Here is a 26754-nt window from a genome sequence, read left to right as displayed (position 1 = left end):
ACATTGGATCTAATGACCAATATCTTGCTCTTGATAAGTAAGGCATTCAGTTTTTAAAACAGTAACTTCAGTTTGTTATTTTTCTTCCTCCCTCAGGCAGCTGAATATGTACCAGAGAAGGTGAAGAAAGCCGAAAAGAAATTAGAAGAGAATCCATATGACCTTGATGCTTGGAGCATTCTCATTCGAGAGGCACAGGTTTAGTGATATAGGATTACATTTCCTTCTCTATGGGTCCAATCACACTACTTGATTCTGCAGTAAATAATACTTTCATAGTCCTAACATTGTAAATGCTGTTTATTGGTTTTCAATTTTAGAATCAACCTATAGACAAAGCACGGAAGACTTATGAACGCCTTGTTGCCCAGTTCCCCAGTTCTGGCAGATTCTGGAAACTGTACATTGAAGCAGAGGTTAATATTTTATTTTATTTTATTTTTTCTTATATAGCATCTGATGGGAATTGCAACATACACTCTAGTGATAGAAAACAAGTTAGTAGCATAGTACAATCAGGACAAGGAGGATTTAAATGTCTCTTGCCTTTATTGTAAAATAGGTATGAAGGAGTAATTAAAGTGAATTTTTGAAATTTGGGTCTTTTACAAGCTGATGATTGTTGCATTTTGGAGTTGCAACAACATTAAACAGTTTCAATGGTATTGGAGTGCTTTAGCCTTTTATTTACTTGTCGTGTCAATTTATTGCCTCCTGTGTCATTTATTTAGAACTCATTTTCTTATAAACTAATTGATGGGATTATGAAAATGTAGAAATGTTAACTTAGTATAAAGTATTTTGAATGTCTTGAATGTCTGGTGAAATGGAACGTTTTAAGAGAATAATTCAAATTTTAACTATGAAAAGTGTGTTTTATCAGTGTAAGTACTTTAATAATTTATAGAAATTCTTTTTCTTTAAGATAAAAGTTTACATTATGCAGGCATAAGCTAATGTGACTCCAAATCTTCAATTATAATTTATATCGTAAAACCTTTGTTTTCTTATTATCTGTCTTGAAATTTGAAGTTAGGCATGTTTATTTTAAAAAGTAAGGACCCCATTCTTAGGATTCGAGGAAAAACATTTCTAAAGATTGGAACTAGCAGTCAATAATAATAACAATAAAGTGTTAATGTGTTGATAATTGGCACTATGTAATCAATCTCAGGCTATTTAAATTACAGGATAGAGGGTAAGATGGAAATAATTGATACCCATATTAAACTAAAAGTGCTAACTTTCTTTTTACTTCTATTTCTCAATGCAGTACTTTTTAATATTTTGCGGTATAAATTCTTAGCATAATTAAGTACACTGCAGCCTATATACAACATTGTCCACTGTAGTAGAAATTTGACATGTTTTGGACTGGTTTTATCAGTGTAATTACTGTCTTGGACCTCTTCCAGTGGCTTTCACCATCAACAGTACTAAACAGACTTTGAAGCACAATGTCAGCTGTGATGTGTCCTCAGAATGGACTTAGTTAACAGTATATATAAATAGAGGCTACAGCGTACTCATGAATTTGTGCTGTAGTTAGATTTTATTACTTTGTGGGGAGGGGAGTTACTGACAGTTGTAGGAACATTGTGTGTCCTTTATTTTTGTATGTGTGGTTGTGTATGTGGTCTGTGTGTGTTGAGTGTGTATAAGTGAGATTTTATATGGAGTCTGCTAGTTTGGGCCGTGACCATGTCTTTAAGGTTTCATCCCTTATCCTCTGGAACCTATTCTTTCCTTTATATATTTATCACCAAAGTAGATGGGCATGACACTCATCAGATGAGGCCTCCTGAAGTATGCTGAAGCACGCTGAAGGCAGTGCTGCTTTATATTACTCGTTACAGTAAGGAACCTGAATCACCTGCACCTGGTCTGCATTCTGACTTCACAAACACATGCGCTTTTTAAGTTCATTAGAAACAAACATGACGGAAACAGAATAATTGTTTTTAGATAATGAAGTATTTTCTGAGATTTTAATTTCTTTGTTTTTTCAACATTCAGCTATTATCAATATATACATTTTATTAAAATTGGCATCTTATAAACACAGTGAGTTTGTTTCCTCCATTTCCTTACACGATAAAAACTTCATTCTAAAAATTGAATCCTCAATACTACTACCCCCAAAGAAACATTATTTCAAGAGAGAAAGTTGTTTAGATACTAGGCTTGTTTTATTTAACAGAACTACTAGCAGTTGCTTGGTTTATTTAGTTGGTAATATTTGCAGTTATTTCACAATCATACACTCACAAAATACATTTTGTATGTATGAAATACACATATATATGTTCAAATCTGAGAAGAAATGGTATGTTTAAATCTTTATATTTCTTGTTTAGAATCTAAGATACTAGATTGAATACTGGTTTCACAAATGCGTCCCTGAGCTACCTCCTCTTCTCTCTGCTGGTTTGCTCTTCATTTTCACATTTTACTTTTTGTTAAGCCTATGAGTAGCTAAAATTTTCTTTACTCATGTCACTCAGAGTGACCATTATTTTTGGTGAGGACACATAACCTATTTATAATACTTTTTAAATATCTGAATTGATGCTAAGAATGTCTACATTAAAAGTGATACTAAGTGTTTACATAATATCCTGTATTCACTCTCAAGAAAATAAAGTTCTGTTAATACATTATTGTAACTCACTCAGTACTTTATGGTGGGGAAATTGTGATGTTTTGTTCATTTATATTCAGCTAAATTAATGTGTATAACTCTTAAAATACACGTCTGTTCTAATAGAAAATACATCTTTTAATAAGAAAAAGTTATCTGCCTTCCTAGGGAAACTGCTTGCAAATCCTGCTTAAATACAAATGGGAAAAGAGAAATCGTTTTTTTAGACTACTTTTCAATTTGAAATATCAATTGAAAATGAACTTGGCATAATTTAGGAAGTCTTTTCTACAACTGAGAGTTAGCTTGTAATTAATTATCTATGTAAAATACACATTTGAAGTTATCAAGCACTGACTGCTCACTTTTTCCCCCTGCGGTATAGAAACTGCTGGGAAACTCTAGTGAATGGGTATATAGGATCAATTGGTCTAATTTTGAGATTTAGACCAACTTACTTTAGTATTATAATATTGAGCCATATTTTCCTCAATTCTTTGAAATGTAATATTTTCCTCTTGCATCCCCAAACCACTGCTTCACATGATATAATAATATCACAGGAACAAAGCAATGGGTATGACTTAACTCATAAGGAATTATTATCAAGTCTTGAATCTAAATGTGATATGAAAGTATCTTTGTTGCATCCTACTTTTATGGGAACATTTAAAATACATTCTAGTTATTATGTACAAAAGTCTTAGTTTAAGTATTTTTTAGATTAAGAAATTAAGTTTTTAAACATTATGGAGATGATTCATCCTCAATTATCCTCAGTTCTTACAGAACGACTTTTTATAGTGATCTAAAGGACTCCCTAAGTCACCACAAAGTTAAGATGTATAGTTTTGCTCTATTCCCTTGAATCTTGTTCCCTGTAGTTTGTTGCTGTAGCTTTTCATATAATTAATGTGACAGCATGTAAGCTACAATATTTTTCTTGTTAGAAGTGATTTGTTTTGAATTAAGCCAAGTTCATAAATAATTTCCAAATGAATAATGATTTTTATTGGTAGCTGAAGGAGAAATGAAGAAGGTAATGCTCCTGTTTAATAGCAACAATGTATCCCTTTTGTGAAAGCTGTAATTCTTTAATAAAAGTATGTAGAGAAATGATTGCTTTTTAATTTTTTTATAATTTTAATGTGAATTCTTTTCTCTATACTTGTTTTTCTTTCCTTGTAAATAATAGGTTGTGGCATATAAATTTCATTTTTTTTCCAAATAACCTTTCTTCTTGGAAAATGAAAATGAACTCAGGATGGAACATGAGTGGCCTAACTTGAAATAAACTTCTCTACTCTTGATACTGTTTTAATTCCTTTAATAATAGTTTACTGTATTTTGATGTTTTGTATATATGTGATTTTAAAATGTAGACTAAATGATGACATATAGATTATGGTCACTTCTATACTTCAGCTTGTAGCTCTGTCCTCTTTTTAAGAAAAAAAAAAAACCTGTACTCATAGATCTACACTTTTCCTGTTTGTAATAAATGTGGTCTATGTCTGTGTGATTATTCAGATCTTACTCTATGCTTTATTACAGTCTCAGCGTAAAACATTCATAGAGTAGAAATGTAAAACAATAGGAAATATTTGTAAACACAGTTGATGAACTAGCTATCAGAAGGTGTTTTGACTAATTGTAGCACTATAATATTTTCAGTTCACTATTTTAAATACTAAGCTTTGAACTGTGTTACTCTTGCCTTTATTGTAGCTACTATTGTAGTAGCAGGTGTTGTCACTAATACTAACATCTTTACATTTTCTTTTTCCTGTGGCTTTTTCTATGTATACAAGTCATCTTGTAACAAAACTGCCAAGGAACATCATCACTTAATGATTTTTAAATATAAACTTATGCTCACTTTTTATACTTCGTAGGCAAATTATTCTTTATGTGAAATTTAGGCAACTCAAGCAATATACTGTAGTAATTAACCTAATTTTATTTACATTTCTCAACTTTATGAAGCAAAATTATAATCACTGCTCTCACTAGTAAACATTATTCTCTGTAAAGACTTAGTTTTTAACCTAGCTTCCTATTGTCATCTGTATCTACATATATGGGAAAGGCATCTCTAAATAGATTTACAATTTATTATTTATTTTTGCCAGTCCTGGGGCTTAGACTTGGGGCCTGAGCACTGTCCTGGCTTCTTTTTGCTCAAGGCTAGCACTCTACGGCTTGAGCCACAGTGGCCACTTCTGGCCTTTTCTATATATGTGGTGCTGAGGAATCGAGCCCAGGGCTTCATGTATGCAAGGCCAACACTACTGCTAGGCCATATTCCCAGCCCAGAATTACGATTTTTTTAAAGCACATATTTTACATTTTTTGGATGTGTGGAATGAGTATGCCTAATTACTTTTTTAAATCCATGGATAAACACTTAAAACCTTCGTATTACAGAGCTAGAAACTTCCATTCTTGGAAATAGAATGAGTGGCAGCACGCTAACACCTTCAGTGAGTGCTCTGCATTGAGCTAAGGAGAAACAGGTGGCAAGTAATTTTCTCTTAAGACAACTGAGTGTGTAAGATTCAAGTGTTTTCTAATAGGCTCATTGTTATTTTTTCCAAGAGAGCTATTCTGTTTTTTCAGAATTCCCCCCCCCCCCCCACACACACACCTGTTTTCAAATGTGGGAATAGGGGAAGACAGGATTTCTCTATGTAGTCCCAGGATGGTCTCAAATGTGTGACCCTTCTGACAGCCTCCTGAATGCAGGTATTACAGGTGTTCAACAGACATGGGTCCACCATGCACAGTGTCTGTTAACTTCACCATTGCTATCTGTAAAGCATGTACTTTTTTTTCCCCTACTGTATGCCACTCTGAGGCTTGAGCTCAGGGCCTGGGCCCCTGTTCCTGAGTTTTTCTTCTCAAGGCTAGTGTTCTACCACTTGAGCCATAGCTCTGCTTCCAGCTTTTTTTCATAGTTAATTGGAGGTTTTTTGCTGGTCCTTGGGCTTGAACTCTCGGTCTGGGCACTGTCCCTGAGTGCCTTTTGCTTAAGGCTAGCACTCTTACTACTTGGGCCACAGTGCCACTTTCTGGATTGACTTGGAGATGAGAGTCATGGACTTTCCTGGCTGGCTTTAGACTAGATCTCAGCCTCTTGGGTAATGAGCTACCAGTGTCCTGGCTGTAATTCTTATTTTTTATTACTAAGTTGGTTTTGCTTGCAAATTTTTGCAGAAAACACAAGTGGTTATTACAGGGGTTAAATGGCCATTATAATATGTCAAAGTTTATGTATTTCCCTTCCCCTCATTCTGGAGTCCACAACCTTTGAACAAAAATGGCGAATGTTTGCTTTAAGTTAAACTTATTAAGAAACTCATCTGCTTTTCTAAGGCTCAAGGAAGCAGAATATGGGTAAGTTACCATTTGTATACCTAAGAGATCTCCAAAGAAAACATTCTGTTGGGAGACATTATGTGGTAGTTTAAAAACTTATCAAAGGCATTATTGACGTAAATTTTGGAATAATAAATTGAAATATCAAAATTCAAGGATAACATGTTTTAGATCTTTGTGAAAAATTTAGGTCTGTTTATGTGATGATACAGTCTTTTGCATATGACATTAGCCTTTTTACATGGGGATAACTTTTTTGATGCTGGTCCTGAAGCTTGAACTCAGTACCTCACAATTTCCCTTAAGCTTTAGTGCTCAAGGCTTGTGCTTTATCACTTGAGCCTTCCTTTCACTTCCAGCTTTTGGGTTTAAACTGATGTCCTCATATCTCTGCCTCCTGAGTAGTTAGAATTTCAGGCTACCAGCACCTGGCTGAGATAGCCCTTTCTTACTCCAGCATTCATTCTGGGTTTGAAGAATGTTCTTTATATGAAGTTATTTTTTTCACTCATCAACTCTGCATAAAAGTATTTGCTTTTCTTAATGACCATGTGCTTAATGACATTTCCAAGTATGTATACAAATTGTTCCAATTAAAGCATCCTATCACTTCCTCTTTCTCAATTTCAATAGGTTTCATTGTTTTATTTTCCATACTTGCAGTCAATTGCTTTGGCCCTATTCATTCATCCTCATTTACACTCCCTTGTTAGCCCGACCCCCTCTCACTCCAGCAGCTTTCTTTTTTTTTTTCTTTTTTTTTTGTGGCCAGTCCTGGGCTTGGACTCAGGGCCTGAGCACTGTCCCTGGCTTCTTTTTGCTCAAGGCTAGCACTCTGCCACTTGAGCCACAGCACCACTTCTGACTGTTTTCTGTTTATGTGGTGCTGGGGAATTGAACCCAGGGCTTCATGTATATTAGGCAAGCACTCTTGCCACTAGGCCATATCCCCAGCCCCTCCAGCAGCTTTATTTCACTGCCTTCCCAGAGCCACTGCTGATAGGAGGAGAAACTTAGTTGCTTTCATATATAGTTGCAATGCATTTCATAATTATCCTTTCCCCTTTTGTCCATATAAATACTAACATATAGGTATACATATGTATTTAACTGTTTAGTAGTAGTTGGGTTTGTAGAAACTTGGACTTGCTAGTCTGGTGCTCTTCCTCTTGAGACAATCTCCAGCCCTGGTTTTTGCTGGTTATTTTGTTGATATGTCTAGTAAGTTTACTTGCCCTGGCTGTTGACCATGATCCTGCAGATCTCGGCCTCCTGGTAAAAAGACTACGAGCCTATGCCTGTTTAATTAATGCTTTTTTTCTTTTGCTTTTACTGGGGCTTGAACTTGGAGACCGGGCACTGGCCTTGAGCTTTTTTGCTCAAGGCTAGCTTTCTACCACTTGACCCACAGCTGCTCTTCAGCTATTTAGTGATTAGTCTCAGAAACTTCCCTGCCTAGGCTGGCTTCAAACTCTGGTCCTCATCAGATCCCACCCTCCTGAGAAGCTAGAATTACCTGAGTGAGCTGTCCACATCTGGCTAAAGTAGATAAACCAAAGTAGATACTATTTCAACTTAAATTCCTAGCTGGAATCCATGGTGCATTCATGAGTAAATAAAAGTTATTCTTTAGAGTCACAACATACTTCACTTTTTATGGTTTTATTTAAAGCTTATACACTAGTGCATTAGAATTGCTAATGCAATTTCCCAAGGGATGGACACATGCTTTTGGGTTTTCCTGAAATTTTTTCTGGCATCCAGTTAAGTGAGTTAAGGCTATAATGGTCAATAATTAAATCCCTGTCAGTATATTTCATGTCTAGTAGAACATTCCATATAGTTGTTGAAATAGTGAAGTAATTTAGTCACTTTTGGGGTCTGCCATATGCTTGGAAATCATGTGACTTGTTTCTTAGATCCTTAATCTGATTTAGGGTTGTGCAATTTAGTTTTGACAATTACTCCTTGGATTTATGGCTGGTTTGGTTTTGCTTTGTTTTGGTTTGGTTTTTTGCCAGTCCTGGAGCTTGACCTCAGTGCCTGAGTACTGTCCCTGGCTGCTTTTTGCTCAAGGCTAGCACTCTACCTCTTGAGTCACACCACCGCTTCTGGCTTTTTCTGTTTAAGTGGTGCTGGGGAATCAAACCCAGGACTTTGTGCATGCTAGGCAAGCAATCTACCGCTAAGCCACATTCCCAGCCCCTTATTGCTGGTTTTGAAACCCAAACTTATAGCTTTATTAGCATATAAATATATAATGTCCCAAGTGTTAGAAGGTCATTTAAGCTGGAGATGGGCATAAAACATTGCTTGCTGTCTTGTTTTTGTAATAGTTACCTTGAATGTTCTGAAGACTTTAAGTCCTGATTCAGCTAGCACTTTTAGGGAAAGAATGAATGGCTTGTTCCTACAGAAGTTATTTTTCAATACTTGCAGATGCACCAGTCTTCATTTCTAAACTTTTCACTGGAGAGATGTACACTTTATCAACCATTTTTAACACTTCTATTTTTCAGGGCCAGGGTGTGGGTGCTGTCCCTGGACCCATTTTTTGGTTTTGTGTGTGTGTGAGAGAGAGTGAACTGGGAACTTGGAACCTTGGGCTCACCACTTTTTCATTCATTGCTGATACTCTGTTGCTGGAGCTAGCACCTCACCTGGCTTTTTGCTAGTTAATTGGAGGTAAGAGTCTTATATCTCAGCCATCTGAGTAGCTAGGATTACAGGCATGAGCCCCCACTGTACAGCTGATTTTGATGTTTGGACAAGTTGTCCTGTGTTGGTGTATATGGAAACTCAGGAACCAAAATTGATGCTTTTGTATGAAAGCATTTATATCTAACTTACAAACATTCTTTGGTATATGCTCAGTCATCTCCAGATTACTTAGAATATCTAATTCAGTACTGTGTAAATACTATGCTGTACAGTTTAGAGAATCATTACAAGAAAAATATGCAGTGCAGTTTTTTTCTCTGAATGTAGAACCCATAAATTTGGAAGGCCATATTTGCTTTCTTTGTTTTCTTTTTCTGAATTGTAAATGATTAGGTTGCTACATGATGACTTTTAATACTTCTGTGAATTTTCTAATAACATACTTGTGTGTAAGCATAGTTGAATGCTGTCAACAAGAGTTTTGCTCTTGTTAAAATGACCATTTAGCAAGGTTTTTTCCTGAATAGGTATCTAATCCAAGTACCTTGGGGGGGGGGGGTTGTTTTCTTTTTGCTTTTTTTGACAGTCCTGGGGCTTGGACTGAGGGCCTGAGTACTGTCCTTGGCTTCTTTTTGTTCAAGGCCACTTAAGCCATTTCTGGCTTTTTCTGTTTATGTGGTGCTGAGGAATTGAACTCAGGGCTTCATGCATGCAAGTCAAGTGCTCTTACTGCTAAGCCATATTTCCAGCCCTCTTGTAGTTTTTTTCCTGGGCTAGTACTGGGGTTTGAACTCAGTGCCTCACACTCTTGCTTTGCTTTTTGGCTGAAGTCTTTGGGATCTGCGTGCCCTGGCTGGCATGAAATTATTCCTTAGCTCCTACCTTAGCCCCTGGCCCTTTTTTCTTTGAAGCTCCTAACTGGTGTGGATAGTTAGAAGATTTTAGTGTCTTGTATCAACTTGTTCAAAGATAAAGTTAGCTTTCAAGTAATGCCTGTCTTGGTTTTTGTTTATTTGCTCTGGGATTTGAACTCAGGGTCTGGGCACTGTCCTTGAACCTCTCTGGGCTGAAGGCCTACCACTCTACCACTTGAGCCACATTGCTACTCCCAGCTTTCTCTGTTTATGTAATCGTGAGGAATCAAACCCAGGGCTCACGTATGCTAAGCAAGCACTCTACCACTAAGCCACATTCCCAGCCCCTGTCTTGTTTTTGTTTTGTTTTTTTCTGTTCTTTTGGCCAGTCCTGGGCCTTGGACTCAGGGCCTGAGCACTGTCCCTGGCTTCCTTTTTGCTCAAGGCTAGCACTCTGCCACTTGAGCCACTGCTCCACTTCTGGCCATTTTCTGTATATGTGGTGCTGGGGAATCGAACCCAAGGCCTCATGTATACGAGGCAAGCTCTCTTGCCACTAGGCCATATCCCCAGCCCCCCTGTCTTGTTTTTGAGACTATATACAGGCTGATCTCAAAACTTGCAATCTGGGCTGGGAATATGGCCTAGTGGCAAGAGTGCTTGCCTTGTATACATGAAGTCCAGGGTTCGGTTCCTCAGCACCACATATATAGAAAATGGCCAGAAGTGGCAGAGTGCTAGCCTTGAGCAAAAAGAAGCCAGGGACAGTGCTCAGGCCCTGAGTCCAAGGCCCAGAACTGGCAAAAGAAAAAAAACTTGGAATCTTCCTGCCTCTTAGAGCCAGTGTCAGTTTTATCAGAAGTCATAGGAAAAAAAGAAAAAATAGCTTCTAGCACTTGCTAGGTTTTAAAAACCTTATATTTTAATGAGAACTGCATGGAATAAATACATTGGCTTATGTTTTTTATCAAGTGGCAAATTATTTCATGTGAGAACTTACATTTTGAAAGCCTTTGGCATCCTTCAAAAAGAAAACAATTGATAAATGCTTGTATTAGCAAATGCCATTATATGGTTGGTTTTTTACCTTATGTTGAGACAGGATCTTGCTATGTAGTGCAAGCTGCCCAGGAAATGCTCCTGCCTCAGCTTTCTGAGTTCTGGAATTAACAGTGTGTGTCACAACACTTGATTAAATATACATTTTTAACAGTTTAATTTCTCCATTTGAGGCACAAATTATGAAGTTCCTTCCACTTCAAATGGAGCTGTAAGTGGATTCTGTCCCCAGCACTGAAAAAAAAGGTGTGTGTGTTTGTATTGAAAAGTTGCATGAAAATTTGATTTTTCAAGTTAATAGAACAGTTCTGAGATTTTTTAAAAACAACATTCCATGCTGAAATTTTATTTATTTTGCCAGTTCTTGGGCTTGTACTGAGAGCCAAGGTACTGTCCCTGAGCTTTTTTGCTCGAGGTTAGTGCTCTACCATTTGAGCCACAGCACAATTTCCAGCTTTTTAGTGGCCAACATTGGAGATGAGAGTCTCACAGACTTTACTGGCTGGTTTTGAACTACGATTCTTCTGTCTCAGCCTCCTGAGTAGCTAGGATTGCAATCATGAGCTACCAACACCTGGCAAACATTTTATTTTTAAAACCCTTTCCTGATAAGTATGTCTTACATGTAAGCTTAGAAATTTACTACTTTTGTTTGTAACAGTTAACATGATCGTTGTTGGTAGTGGAATAGAAACATCTAAAATGTTCTCTAACGAAATGCAAATCAGGCTGGGAATGTGGCCTAGTAGTAAAAGTGCTTGCCTGGTATACATGAAGCCCTGGGTTCGATTCCCAAGCACCACATATACAGAAAACGGCCAGAAGTGACGCTGTTGGCTCAAGTGGCAGAGTGCTAGCCTTGAGCAAAAAGAAGCCAGGGACAGTGCTCAGGCCCTGAGTCCAAGGCCCGGGACTGGCAAAAAATAATAATTTATAGGTGACTCCAATATGGAACATTGGGATAGGAATGATAATTTGGAATGTTATGGTCTTCACATAAATCTTCCATTGAATTACTGTAACTGGAGAAATGAGCTAGTCTCTTTTTTCCTTCCTAAGTTCTTATGAAATTTCATATTTCAAACATGGTGAATGTCAATGTGCTTTCCACTTAGGGTTATTGTTATTTATGTTTGGCCATCAGTTCTTTATATTTTTCTGTTTATGTGAAGAATACAGTCCAAACCCCAACCATTTTCACACCTAAAGGACTAGTATAGTATAAATAGCCTGCTTTCTCACATTTTCCCTAGCTGCTCTAGATTTGTTCCATTTTTGAAAATTCTGTATTTCTCTGACTGATTAAATTACTTGAATATTGTGTCAAATAATAGTTTTTTGTGTCTTAATTATCAATTTGTTAGTTGCTGCTCCCTACTAGAATGTGAAAATTGGTAGGAACTAAATTGTTTCCAATCTGTAAAAGTGTAAGTGGAAAAGTCAAATTAAGTCTTCTAGACAAACTTTGTTTTTAGACGATTGCATTGAATTTAGAGGAGTACTCTTAAAAACATTTTACTACTAAGAAACAACTTACTCTATTTTACTATCAATTTTAGTAAATTCTCAAGAAAATGCTGTTTTGTAGGTCTTATTGAAGGTAAGATGGCATGTATGAAATTGTATTAGAATTTAAGTGTGGAGATTCTACATTATTGCTTATTTGGGTGGGGTTGGGCTTTTTTTTTTTTTTTTTAACTATTTTTGTGGGTGGAGGTTGGTACTGGGGATCAAACCCAGGATGTTGCACTTGCTAGGCAAGTGCTTTGCCACTGAGCTACGTCCCTGCCCCATTATTGCTTATTTTTATGGAAGTGTTTGAGGGAGGTGAAAAAAGATTACAATCTGGACTTGAACTCACCATCCCTACCTCAACCTCATGAGTGCTAGGATTTCAGGTGTGTGTGTCACGTAACACCAGCATGTTTTTTACATTGGATAATAGATGTAAAGTATCAAAATATTTTAAAAGTTAATTTTTTATTGTTTCTTGCTATTCACTACTAAGTGAACACATTCTAGATTACTACTAGATGCTGTGGAGTGCTTTGTAATATGCATATATTCCTAAGAAACATCTTTTGTAATGTTTAGAAAATTTTCTGAATAAAATAGGTTATCCATAGGAAGAACCACAATGAAGACAAATGTTTATAATTCTTTTCAAACAATTTTAGGAAACTGCTGCAACATGACTTAACAATGCACAACTGTATTAGTAAAGGTGACATGTTTGTTTTTAAAGCACAGGGTGACTTCCCTAACTGTAAAATGGAATTTGACAGATGAATGTCAAATTCGAACTAATAGTAGCTTTAGTATTGTATTGTTTTCCTCAAAGGTAACTTGTTATTAAAATATACAAATATACATACATACATATATGCAATCTCTAGTTGCCTGCACATACATGTATGAGAAGATTAGAGACTGCATGGGTTGGGGAGATCAAGGAAATACTCTTCAAAAAAATGTCACTTGGTTTATATATGCGTGTGTGTGTGTGTGTGTGTGTGTGTGTGTATTTGTATTTAGAAACTGAAACCTGAAGTACATGTAGATGTTAGAGAATTCCTAAGAACTCTTAGAAAAGTCTTGGTGGGAACAAGTGCTTAATTTAAGAAGTTAAACAAATTCAGCCTCATGTTTTTTGGTTTGGTTTGGTGTCCCGTACCCCTCCCTGCCCCCATTCTTGAGGCTTGAGCTTAGGTCCTGGGCACAGGCCTGAGCTTCTTGCTCAAGGCTAGCACTCCAGCACTTGAGCCACAGTACCACTTCCAGCTTTTTCTGTTTATATGGTTCTAAGGAATCAAACCCAGGGCTTCATGCATGCTAGACAAGCACTCAGCCACTAAGCCACAATCCTAGCCTCCTCATGTCTTTTGTTTTTGCCAGTTTAGTTTGCAATTAGCCAAGCAATTTATTTTTCCTTGTTTTCTTTCTTTCTCTCTCTCTCTCTCTCTCTCTCTCTCTCTCTCTCTCTCTCTCTCTCTCTCTCTCTCTCTCTCTCTCTCTCTCTCTCTCTCTCTCTCTCTCTCTCTCTCTCTCTCTCTCTTTTTGGCCAGTCCTGAGCCTTGAACTCTGGGTGGGCCTGGGCTCTGTCCCTGAGCTCATCAGCCCTAGGCTAGTGCTCTACCAATTTAAGCCACAGTACCACTTGTGGTTTTCTGATGGTTAATTGGAGATAAGTTTCATGGATCCTGCCCCAGCTGGCTTTGTTTTGTTTTGTTTTGTTTTTTTGCCAGTCCTGGTGCTTGAACTCAGGGCCTGAGCACTGTGCCTGGCTTCGTTTTTGCTCAAGGCTAGCACTCTACCACTTGAGCCACAGCACCACTTCCAGTCTTTTCTATGTACGTATGTGGTGCTGAGGAATCGAACCCAGGGCTTCATGTATACGAGGCAAGCACTTTTTACTACTAGGCCATATTCGTAGTTCCCCTCGCCCCCCCCCCCTCCCCAAAGCTGGCTTTGAACCTTGAACCGTGATCCTGAGATCTCAGTCTCCTGTCTCCTGAGCAGCTAGGATTACAGCCTTGAGCCACTGGTCCCAGCCCAGCCTCATGATTTTTAAGCTGAATTTTGCTTCTAGTAATTTCAGTATTTGAAACAGGACACTATTACATAAAATTTTCCTTTATTATGGAAACATGAACATGATGGTCCAATGTAGAATTTCAGCTTAAACTGTTAATGGAGAATCATTGGAGAAAATTCATGAACATCTAAGGTTTTATAGTGGCTAATGTAATAAAGCTTTGCTCTAGGAGAAATCTTAGGTTAAGATAACATAATTCTGGCTATATTTTACTCCCCTGCATGCAAAGTTAACTTATGGTGGGAAGTTCATGTTCAGTTCTTAAAAGTTATGTTTATGTATATATATATACATATATATGTATGAGTTAGCATGCAAATATACACTTAGGAATAACCAGTATTAGGATAATCAATTTACTGTTTTTTTATTGTACTATCAAAAGTGGGAAGATAGTTTTAAATAGGATCCTGAAACTAATGTTTTGATGTCTTTGAAATACCTGATACTTCTGGAATATCTAAGTATAACCAAAGTTGTGAAAAGTAAAAGCACGTGAACAATTTCCAAATGTCAAAAATCAAGGTGGTAGATCTTGCAAATTCTAAAATTTTAAATGTTTTATATTGTAAGATTTAGAAATTTGATGAGAAGATTGCCCCTGTGGGCGATATGTATGAAGCGGGTGATAATTGCAGTGGCATAGTAATGATATCTGCTCTTAGAAACAATAATGTTAAATGTGTAGTAGTAAAAGTGGGTAAGGATTTATAAAGAATCCTTGATCACTGTATTAATATGCTGCTCTTTATCAAGTTTGACTACTTTGTGGACCATATTAAAATAACTAGGGTTGTGTTTCACATAAAAATAGCATTTTTCTGAACATTTTTTGAATTTGTATCTTTCCTCTCGGTAATAAATTAGGTAAATGCATTAACAATGGAAAATTAAGGTAATAACTAAGATACCAACTTAAGTATAAAATACTGAACAAGATGTAGTGATACACCTGTTGAATCCCAGTGCTGAGACAAGAGAATCACAAACCTCCAGTCCAGCTTGGCACATAATGAGACACTGTCTCAAAAAATACAAAAGAGTATAAACCGGATGCCGGTGGCTCACACCCTGAGATCTGGAGGATTGTGGTTCAAGGCTAGCCCAAGCAGGAATGTTTCATACACTCCATCTCCGTAACTAGCAAAAAGTGTGGCTTAAGTGGTAGAACTACCAGCCTCGTAAATGGGAAGCCCTGAGTTAAAATCACAGTACTGCCCCCTCACAAAATGTGCATAGGTATATGGCAAATAAGCCACATAGTAAAGTTGATTCTCCAACTACACTGGTCTTTTTGAGGCGAGCAGTTTACCACTAGGCCATATTCCCAGCCCTACACTGGTCTTTTTGGTATTCCTAAAAACCTATTCCTCACATATTCCCACTATAAAGCTCTTCTGTTCTACTTACCCTGTTTCTCCAGAGAGCTTCTTTACTGGCTCCTTTGTTCTATTCTTATTTTTTTCCAAAGTGTTACTTTCTCAATCAGTTCACTGTGACCACCCTATTTTAAATTGGCACCCAAGAAATCTTTTATCTTTTACTCTGCTCCCCTTTTTATGTATAATCTGCTTCTCACATACTGAACAGTTTACTTATTCTTAGTTTGTCCCTCCTGTTAGTTGGTATGTTCTTGGAGCTTAGAATGATAGGTGGCATATAGGAGTGCTATAAATACTTATTGAAAGAAAAATCTACAGTGGGTGGAGTTGGGTGCCTGTAATTCCAACTCAAGATGCTGAGCTGCCCCTAGGTTTCACAGTAAATTTAAGGTTCACCTGAGTGCTAGAGTTAACACCTGTTTTAAAAGGACAAAAAAGTATGACACAAGATTAGTGGACTGTATTTTCAAAATATAAGTTTCTGTAAGTTGCCTGTATGTTTTCTGTTAACATACTAGTTTTGAGGAAAATAATCAGAGCTAAAAAGAAAATGTTCTTTTTAATTGTCTAATAACCTCCAATATGTTAAAGTAAGCTTCTTTGACATTAGAAATTGCCATGTTTTCCTTCTTCCTTTTGAGACAATGTCTTGCTATGTTGCTCTAGCTAGTGTGGAAATCTCTTAACTGCCTGTCTCAGCCTCCCAAGTGTGTGCAGCACCATGCCTGGCTTTATTTATCTTTTTGTGTATGTGCTGGTACTGGGTCTTAAATTTAGGGCCTTACCTCTCACTCACTTTTTCACTCCAGGCTGGTGCTCTACCACTTGAGCTGCAGCTCCACTTCCAGATTTTTGCTGATTAATTGGAGCTAAGAGTCTTACGATTTTCTGCCTGAACTAACTTTAAGTCACAATTCTGAGTAGCCTGGATTACAGGCATGAGCCACTAACACCCAACTAGAATTATCTTGATATATAGCAAAGAAATACCTTTTTTTTTTTTCCCTTTGCCAGTCCTGGCGCTTGGACTCAGGGCCTGAGCACTGTCCCTGGCTTCTTCTTTTTTTCTTTTTCTTTATTTCTTTTTTTTTTTGCTCAAGGCTGCCACTTGAGCCACAGCACCTCTTCTGGCCTTTTCTCTATATATGTGGTGCTGGGCTTCATGTAGACGAGGCATGCGTTCTTACCACTACGCCATATTCCCAGCCCAGAAATACCTTTTTTTTTTTTGTCAGTTGTGCTGCATGAACTCAGGGTCTGGGCAGTGTCCCTGAGCTCTTTTGCTCAAGGCTACTTACTGCTCTACCAATCTGGCCACAGCTCCACTTCGTTTTCTGGGAGTTAATTGGAGATAAAGAGTCTACACAGGAAACTTTAGTTGTCTGGATGCAATAAATTTTAAACATCTGTAATGTTTCTGAGATGTATATGTACAGTTACAAAAACCTGAAATATTACATTATTGTTTTATAAAATTTCATGGTTTGATTTGTTGAATTAGTAAAGAACATTTTAACTTTATCCACTTAACAAGTTTAACTAATTATTTGCATAGTGCCAAAACCTAAGTGATGAGTAGAAAAATATTTCTATATTAAGAAGTATGTAAATTTCTTTTAACTTCCAATAAACACACACACACACACACACACTTTTTTTGTTGTTGTTGTTTTTTTGCCAGTCCTGGTGCTTGAACTCAGGGCCTGGGCACTGTCCCTGAGCTTCTTTTGTTCAAGGCTAGCACTCTTATCACTTGAGTTACAGTGCCACTTCTGGCTTTTTCTATCTACTGAGGAATGGAATGAAGGTCTTCATTCATGCTAAACAAGCACTCTACCAATAAGCCACATCCTTAACCCCAAAACTTAGATTTTTTTAAAGCTTATTTTTCTTTTTAAAAAAATCAAAGTTTGTTTAATATTGTTTATTATTTGCTTTTTTAAAATGGGTACTGGGGTTTGAACTCAGTTCCTGAGCTGCTTTTGCATAAGGCTAGCGCTCTACCACTTTGAGCCACAACTGGTTTTCTGGTGGTTAATTGGAGATAAGAATTTCATGGACTTTCTGCACAAGATGGCTTTGAACCCTGATCCTCAGATCTGAGCTTCCTGAGTAGCTAGGATTACAGGCATGAGGCACCAACACCCACTCCTTTCTTAAATCTTGTTTTTTTCACTCAAACTTTTCACTTACATATAGCAAACATGAAAGATAAATTTGTGTATTTATTAGATCAGAGAGGTTAATTTATTTGGAAATTCTATAATATGGACAAATGCATTTGCCTAACTTTTATTTTTATCTTGTAGCTTAGTGTTTCATTGCACATTAGAGTTTGGAATGATTAATAAAATAGGTTGAAGAGACCCAGTCAGGCATTTTGTTTTATTTGTTTTGTTTTTGTTGCCAGTCTTGGGGTGTGGACTCGGCCTGAGCACTGTCCCTGGCTTCTTTTTGTTCAAGGCTAGCAGTCTACCTCTTGAGCCACAGCGCCACTTCCGGCTTTTTTCTATATATGTGGTACTGAGGAATCGAACCCAGGGTTTCATGTATACAAGGTGAGCATATTACCACTAGGCCATATTCGCAGCCCCAGTCAGGCATTTTGGTACACATCTATAACCCTAGCTACTCAGGAGGTAGAGATAGGGTAATCACCAGTTCAAATGCAGTTCAGGAAAAGTTGGCAGGAATTTATCTTAGAGACTAAACTAAACCAGGAACTGCTGACGTGCACATGTAATTGTAGCTACTCAAGAGGCTGAGATCTGGGGATCGTTGTTGAAAGCCAGACCAAGCAGGAAAGTCCATGAGACTCTTATATCTCTTTTGTTTTGTTTTTTTGCCAGTCCTGGGGCTTGGTCTCAGGGCCTGAGTACTGTCTCTGGCTTCATTTCTTTTTGCTCAAGGCTAGCACTCTACCACTTGAGCCACAGCGCCACTTTTGGCTTTTTCTATACATGTGGTACTGAAGAATCCAACCAGGGCTTCATGTATACGAGGCGAGCACTTTACCACTAGGTCATATTCCCAGCCCCTCTTATCTCTAATACACTACCAAAAGGCTGAGAATGGAGCTGTGGCTCACGTGATAGAGCATTAGCCTTCAGTAAAACAATTGAGGGACAGTGCCCAGGCTCTCAGTTAAAGCACCAGGACTGGCACCCACACACAAAAAAATAACCAGAACAAGCTAGGCTACTCATTTCAACTTTCTGAAAACAGTTTCTAGGTAGAATTTTAAGGATATCTTATAAGCATTTTATAAATTGACTGCACAGGAATTGCCAGACCAGCCTTACTGGGAGGGAATGAGAAGGTAGATAACGTTTTAAGTTATTCTTGTGAGGAGATCATTGCCAAATAGATCTGTTTCATTTTTTGTTTGTTTGTTTGTTTTTTTGGCCATTCCTGGGGCTTGGGACTCAGGGCCTGAGCACTGTCCCTGGCTTCTTTTTGCTCAAGGCTAGCACTCTGCCACTTGAGCCACAGCGCCACTTCTGGCCATTTTCTGTATATGTGGTGCTGAGGAATCGAACCCAGGGCCTCATGTATATGAGGCAGGCACTCTTGCCACTAGGCCATATCCCCAGCCCCGATCTGTTTCATTTTTGAAGGCTTCTCGGAGCTTGGGTAGCAATATCCAAAACCCCAAACCTGCCCAGAGTTAGGAGAAGTCCAAACAACTTCCTGTTCCCAGAAGTCTCAACTCACAGTGAACCATTTTATAACCCAGAAGGGACTGAAAAGTTCCTTTGATCTGAAGAGTAGACTTGGCTGGCTAGTAAGGTTGCTGGAAGATTGGGGTTTAAAGCCAGCTGGGGCATAAAAGTCTGTGAGAATCCATCTCCAAAATAACCAGCAAAAGTCAGGCATGGCTCAAAAACTGAGCACATCTGAGACTTTATATTCGAAGCCTAGTGCCAAGGGGTGGGGGCTCGGGGGAATCCCTCAAATGGTGAACTTAAGGTGAAATCTGCTTTGTAGTAATATAATTTAACCCCTCTTCTGGAAGGATGCACTTCTTCCTAGGTTTCAGAGAATCTACAAAACTCCAGAGGAAAAGGAACAGTTCAATTGTTTAAAATTTAGCATATAGGAATGAATTAAGATTGTATTGCTTGCCCAGCACTGGTGGCTCAGACTTGTAGTCCCAGCTAGTATATGAGACTCCTAACTCGAATAAATTACCAAAAACCAAAAGTAGAGCTGTGGCTCAAGTGGTACACTGCTAGCTTGGGAAGGAGGCTGAAGGGGATGGGGACCAAAACCTCTAACAGTGCCCAGGCCCTGACTTCAAGCCCCAGGCCTAGCACCCCCCTCCCCCCCAAAAAGATCAAATTGGTTTATTAACAGATAAGGCATGGATAAAAAGAACTGGAGAACTGAAATAATTCAGTTTGGCAATGAGTTAGAAAAGGTACAAGTAAAGCATTTCTAGTTGAAGTTATGGAAGTAAAAGGAGACATTGGAGAAGCAGTTTATAGAATTCATTAATGAATTTATGATGCCCATTGACTCACAATCAGAATTTTTGAAATCCATACCTAGGTCCATGAAAATAATGCTCTGGAGAACAAATCACGGAACTGAAAGAAATTATCAAAGGTCTTTAATGGGGAGAAAATTTCTTAGAGAAAAATACATTTCTTAGGGTCTGGGATAGTGGTAGAGTGCTTGCCTTGCCTACATGAAGCCCTGGGTTCCATTCCTCAGCACCACACATACAGAAAAAAACAAATGGCACTGTGGCTCAAGTGGTAGAATACTAGCTTTGAGCCAAAAGAAGCCAGGGACAGTGCTCAAGCCCCAGGACTGGCAAAAAAAGAAAAAAGTAATACATTTCTTAGCAAAGTTAACTTCATAGCTTGTCAAATGCATGTGTCATTTTGGGACATTTATAATGGTATATATTTAAAAGAAAATGTGCTGTGTGTTCTTTTTTTTTTTTTTTTTGCCAGTCCTGGGGCTTGTGCTCAGGGACTGAGCACTATCGCTGGCTTCTTTTTGCTCAAAGCTAGCACCCCACCACTTGAGCCACAGCGCCACTTCCAGCCTTTTCTGTGTGTGTGTGTGTGTGTGTGTGTGTGTGTGTGTGTGTGTGTGTGTGTGTGTGTTGCAGAGGAATCAACCCAGGGCTTCATGTATGGGAGGCAAGAACTCTACCACTAGGCCATCTTCCCAGCCCTGTGTATACACTTTAAGAAGGCATTAAGTAAATAAGTAATCCACTGGATTACTTTTCTATTTGTAGGATATTGTTTTGTGGTTAATAATTGTTCTCTCCTCTAGTAGTTCCAATCAAAGGTCTTTAAAGTAAGGGAAATATGTTTGCACACAGTTGAATTTCTAACACTAGAAGTTTGGGCCTTGCACTTGCCAGGCATTCTACCACTTGAGCCATTCTAGCCTTTTCTGCTTTTAATCATCTTTAAAATAGCTTTTTCCTTTGGCAGCTCTGACCTGAAATTCTATTTACACTTGCCACATAGCTATAATGACAGATGTGAACCACCAAGCCCAGTTTATTGGCTGAGGTGAGGTCTCACTATTTGCTATAACGGGCATTGAATTTCAGTTCTCATCAGTGGTTACTTAGTAGCTGGGATTACAGGAATGAGCCACTATAAGAACATAATTGTAAATGAAATTTGTATTGCAGTTATAATTAATTATGTTTGACCATTTTTTTTGATGATTCTATATATGTATGTATGTGTATATATGATATACATATATATTAATATATATATATGTATATATAAATTGTATATTATATATACTTTTTTATTTTTTGTTGGTCTTGAGGCGTTTGGACTCAAGGCCTAGGCACAGTCCCTGAGCTGTTTTGCTCAAGGCCAGTGCTCTATCACTTTAAGCCACAGTGCCACTTCCATTTTCTGGTGGTTAATTGGAGATGAGTTTCTCAGACTTTGCCTGCCCATGCTGGCTTGGAACCTCAATCCTCAGATCTCAGTCTCCTCAGTAGTTAGGATTACTGGTGTGAGCCACCCAGCTTATGAATTTTATTTATTACTTTCAAAGTAGACTTGCAGGGCTGGGAATATGGCCTAGTGATAGAGTGTTCGCCTTGTATACATTTGAAGCCCTGAGTTCGATTCCTCAGCGATAGATAGATAGATATCTATAGATAGATAGATAGATAGATAGATAGATAGATAGATAGATAGATAGATAGATCCAGATGTGGCACTGGAGCTCAAGTGGTAGAGTGCTGGCCTTGAGCAAAAAGGAAGCCGGAGAGAGTACTCAGGCCCTGAGTTCAAGCCCCAGGACTGGCAAAAAAAAAGTAGACTTGTAAATCTCACTTAATAGGTTGTGACGGAAGTTTAGTTTGTGACCTCAAGCAATTTCCTTCCTTCCTTTTTTTTTTTTTTTTTTTTTTTTTTTGCGAGTCCTGGGGCTTGAACTTTGGGCCTGGGTGCAGTCTCTGAACTCTTTCAGCTCAAGGCTTATGCTATAACACTTGAGCTCTACCACTTCGGCCACAGCACCACTTCCTGGTTTTGTTGTGTTTTTTTTGTCTTTTCTTTTTTTGGTACTGGGGATCGAACCCAGGACATTGCACTTGCTAGGCAAGCACTTTGCCGCTGAGCTACATCCCAGCTCCCACTTCCCATTTTCTAGTGGTTAATTGGCGTTAAGAGTCTCACCTGGCTGGCTTTGAACTGAGATCTTCAGATCTCAGCTTCCTGAGTAGCTAGGATTACACTATGGCTAATTTTAAGTTTTTACTTTTAAATGATGATAGGATAACAGGTTCCTTCCCTTTCTAACATCAGAACTGGGCTTGAACTCAGGGCCTCACACTTTTGCTTGGCTTTTTTAGTTAAGGCTAGCACTCTACCACTTGAGCCATACTTTTACTTTCAGCATTTTTGTGGTTAATTGGAAATCAGAGTCTTGTGGACTTTCCTGCTCCGGTTGGCTTCTAACCTCAATTCCCAGATCTGTTTCCTGAGTAGCTAGGATTACAGGAATGAGCCACCAGCACTCAGGTCAAAATTGTGAGTGGTGTGTGTGTGTATGTGCCAGTACTGAAGTTGAACTCAGGGTCTAGGCACTGTGCCTTAGTTGTTTTTTTTCTATTCAAGGTAGCACTTCACCACTTGAACTACAGCTCTACTTTGGGCTTTATAGTGGTTTAGAGATAAAAGTCTCAGGAACTTTGCTGCCTAGACTGGCTTTGAAATGTCATTTTCACATCTCAGCCTCTTGAGTAGTTAGGATTACAGACAGGCATTAGCCTGGAGCCCAACTTTATTTTTTATTTTTAAAGTTGAAGTGGACTTTTGGGGAGGAAAAGAAGGGGACTTACTGGGGTTGTAATTCAGGGCCTTCTAATGAAATATTCTACTACTTTTGCCATCCAATCCCTGAAGTGAGGGGATTTTTTTTCTTTTCTTTCTTTTTTTTTTTTTTTTTTACAAAATATTCTAGCGGAGATTACAGAACTCATAGTGAGCTTTCTGAAAAATATATATTCATGCAATTACACTTCATTTAGAATACTTACGGTACACAAATGGAAGTAGTGTATGACTGTAACTTAAGCACCCAGGAGGCTAAGGCAGGAGGATCGCAGGCCAGCCTAAGTGGCATAGCAAGACCTTGTCGCAAAAAATAAAACTAAAAAGTATCTTCATGAAATGTCTACAAGTATACTTGGCTCACTTGTTTTCTAAAGAAGAACATGCTTAAATGGAGTACTGAAAACATACCATCATTATAAGTTTAAATTAAATGATCTAAGTACATGAACCAATGATATTTTGGACTTAAATGCTAATTAAAAAACTAATGTGATATCAAATGAATATGAAAAAAAGTTGAGAAAAGCAGAACTTGTCATAATTGTTAAGGAAAATAATGTATTCTGTTTTAGAAGAGTAATGCTTATTGTACAAGGCAAGCACTCTTGCCACTAGGTCATATCCCCAGCCCCCCCTTTTTTTGGGGGGGGGGCCAGTCCTGGGGCTTGGACTCAGGGCCTGAGCACTATCCCTGGCTTCTTTTTGCTCAAGGCTAGCACTCTGCCACTTGAGCCACAGCGCCACTTCTGGCCATTTTCTGTATATGTGGTGCTGGGGAATCGAACCTAGGGCTTCATGTATACAAAGCAAGCATTCTTGCCACTAGGCCATAGTCCCAGCCGAGTAATGCTTATTGTAGAAAAGTTATTAGCATACAAGAGAAAAGACCACATTCCCACTACATTTACCTTTTTTTCTTCTTTGTTGATACTGGGGCTTGAACTCAAAGCCTCATGCTCTGACTTGGGTTTTTCCATCACTTGAGTCACACCCCCACTTCCAGCTTTTGTTGGTCAATTGATCTTTTATAGCTTCCACCCACCCTCCAGCTGAGGACCAAATTCAGGGCTTTGCCCTTCCAGGCAAGTGTTCTTCCACTGAGCTAAGTCCCCAGCCCCTTGTTGGTCAACTGGAGATAGGAGTTCATGGACTTTTCTGCTTTGAACCATGATCCTTCTGAGTAGCTAGGATTAAAGGCATGAGCCACTGGCACCCAGCTGAAATTCTACTTTTACATAATATACTCTATGCATTTATTTCCATTTTGTGTTATAAGTATTGGCATTGCTTTTATAATTTTTATGTGTAAATCTATGCCATTTATTAGATAAAGCATAATTGAATTCATTTTGCCTTTGGTCATTTGTGTTCCTTAATAATCTGTATTAAAAGTACTCTTTCAGTGAACATCGTCAGACTTGGCGCTCTACTTACATATATTGTGATTTTTGTTTGTTTTTGTTTTTTTGCCAGTCATGGGGCTTGAACTCAGGGCCTGAGCACTGTCCCTGGCTTCTTTTTGCTCAAGGCTAGCACTCTACCTCTTGAGCCAAGGTGCCACTTTCAGCTTTTTCTGTTTATGTGGTGCTGAGGAATACAATCCAGGGCTTTGTGCGTGCTAGGCAATCACTCTTAACTCTAAGCCACATTCCTAGCCCTATATATTGTTTCTGAGAGCAGTATATGTAGAGCACACTAGCCTGGAGCAGAAAAGCTTAGAGCTAGCAGTCCTGAATACAAGCCCCAGGATGTGTGTGTGTGTACACACACACACACACACACACACACACACACACACACACACACACACACACACACGTTCTATGCAAAGGGCTGGGAGCTTTAACTTTGAAGTTAGCCTGGGCTGGGCTATGTAGTGAGACTGTCTCCAAAAAAGAAAACAATGACAGGTGCATAATCTTAGGCAAGTTACTAAATATCCCTGTACCTCTGTTTCTTTTTCCTTAGAATGGGGAATAATAGTATTTAGCCCAAGTGTGTCTTTTTTTTTTTGGTTCCAGTTCTGGGGCTTGAACTCAGTGCCTTGCTTAACAGGCATGAGCCACTGGCACCCAACTAGTGGCCTCCTTTATTTATTTATTTATTTTTTTTTGGCCAGTTGTGGGGCTTGAACTCAGGGCCTGAGCACTGTCCCTGCTTCTTTTTGCTCAAGGCTAGCACTCTACCACTTGAGCCACAGCGCCACTTCTGGCCATTTTCTATATATGTGGTGCTGAGGAATTGAACCCAGGACTTCATGTATACAAGGCAAGCACTCTTGCCACTAGGCTATATTCCCAGCCCTGGCCTCCTTTTTAATGTGTCAAATTCAACTGCTTTTTTAAAAAAAATTTTACCACAACTTGCTAAATTTTAAGGATATATAACAAAGACTTTGGGGGTGGGAATGGTGAGAAGGTGTTGGGAATAGAACCTAGAGTCTTGTGTATGCAAAGCGTGTTCTACCATTGAGCTATAAACTCAGCCCCCCAAATATTTTTTAGTTGACTTAAAAGTGGTAGAGCACAGCGGGAAATATGGCCTAGTAGAGTGCTTGCCTTGTATACATGAAGCCCTAGGTTCAATTCCTCAGCACCACATATATAGAAAAAACCAGGAGTGGCACTGTGTCTCAAGTGCTAGCCTTGAGCAAAAAGAAGCCAGGGACAGTGCTCAGGCCCTGAGTTCAAGCCCCATAACTGACAAGAAAAAAAAAGTGGAAGATTAATTAGTAAAAAGAGCCATCTAAAGATAAACCTAAAGATTAATATTTCTCTTTAGCACATTTTAATTTCCATCATAGACTATAATATATAGGGATGTATAATTTCCACTTATAATTAAAAATGGTTAATTTGCTGACATTTAAAGGGAGGAATTAAAATTTGTCTACAGGTTTTGGTTAACCTGTTAATTCTACATTGATATGTATACCAGTGTAGGTAGTGCATTTTTATTTGCATCTTTTTTTTTTTTTTGCCAGTCCTGGGCCTTGGATTCAGAGCCTGAGCACTGTCCCTGGCTTCTTTTTGCTCAAGGCTAGCACTCTGCCACTTGAGTCACAGTGCCACTTCTGGCCATTTTCTGTATATGTGGTGCTGGGGAATCGAACCCATGCATATGAGGCATATGAGGCAAGCGCTCTTGCCACTAGGCTATATCCCCAGCCCCCTTTTTTTTTTTCTTTTTTACAATGATGGATTGGACCCATGGACTCTCATGTTAGGCAAGCACTCTACCCTCAGCCTCATTTATATCTGTATTTAGTGGGAAAAATATAAATTACAGAAGGAATAAAGTTTTATTTATTTTTTAAAGTGAGGTTTATTTATTTATTTTATTTTTTGGCCAGTCTTGGGGATCAAGTCCAGGGCTTCATGTATACGAGGGCAAGCACTCTTGCCACTAGAGTAGGCAGAGTAGGCAGAGTAGGCACTAGGCCATATTCCCAGCCCAGGTATAAAGTTTTAAAAAATTAGGAAATACAGATTTACAAAACTTAGAGTTGTCCATGTTCTTTGTTAGCCTCACCTATACTGACATATCATTAACACAACTCCTTAAGTTATAAGGAGTTATAAGTTATACAACTAATTAGTGTTAATTAAAAAATGTGAAGGGCTGGGAATAGGGCCTAGTGGCAAGAGTGTTTGCCTCATATACATGAAGCCCTAGGTTCGAATCCTCAGCACCACATATATAGAAAAAGCCAGAAGTGGTGCTGCGGCTCAAGTGGCAGAGCGCTAGCCTTGAGTAAAACGAAGCCAGGGACAGTGCCCAGGCCCTGAGTTCAAGCCCCAGGACTGGCAAAAAACAATATATGGAAAGTTTTATTTATAGACACATTTTT

The 26754-nt window shown here is 38.5% G+C and overlaps 1 protein-coding gene across 2 annotated transcripts in view; it reads left to right on the top strand.

Annotated features, from left to right (window-relative positions):
- The window catches only part of Cstf3 (cleavage stimulation factor subunit 3), a 73085-nt gene that overhangs the window by 15833 nt on the left and 30498 nt on the right, over positions 1-26754 (top strand). For both annotated transcript variants that reach the window (XR_007212921.1, XM_048359585.1), the window contains exons 2-3: positions 97-198; positions 321-416. Coding sequence is in view for 1 of the 2 variants with exons in the window: in XM_048359585.1 (XP_048215542.1) it covers positions 97-198; positions 321-416 (198 nt within the window). In the remaining variant the exon portion in view is untranslated. The remainder of the gene's footprint in view (positions 1-96; positions 199-320; positions 417-26754) is intronic.

The sequence above is a fragment of the Perognathus longimembris genome, chromosome 13 (assembly GCF_023159225.1).
Source record: "Perognathus longimembris pacificus isolate PPM17 chromosome 13, ASM2315922v1, whole genome shotgun sequence".
NCBI classification, from domain to species: domain Eukaryota; kingdom Metazoa; phylum Chordata; class Mammalia; order Rodentia; family Heteromyidae; genus Perognathus; species Perognathus longimembris.
This window is presented reverse-complemented; position numbering and strand designations above follow the sequence as displayed.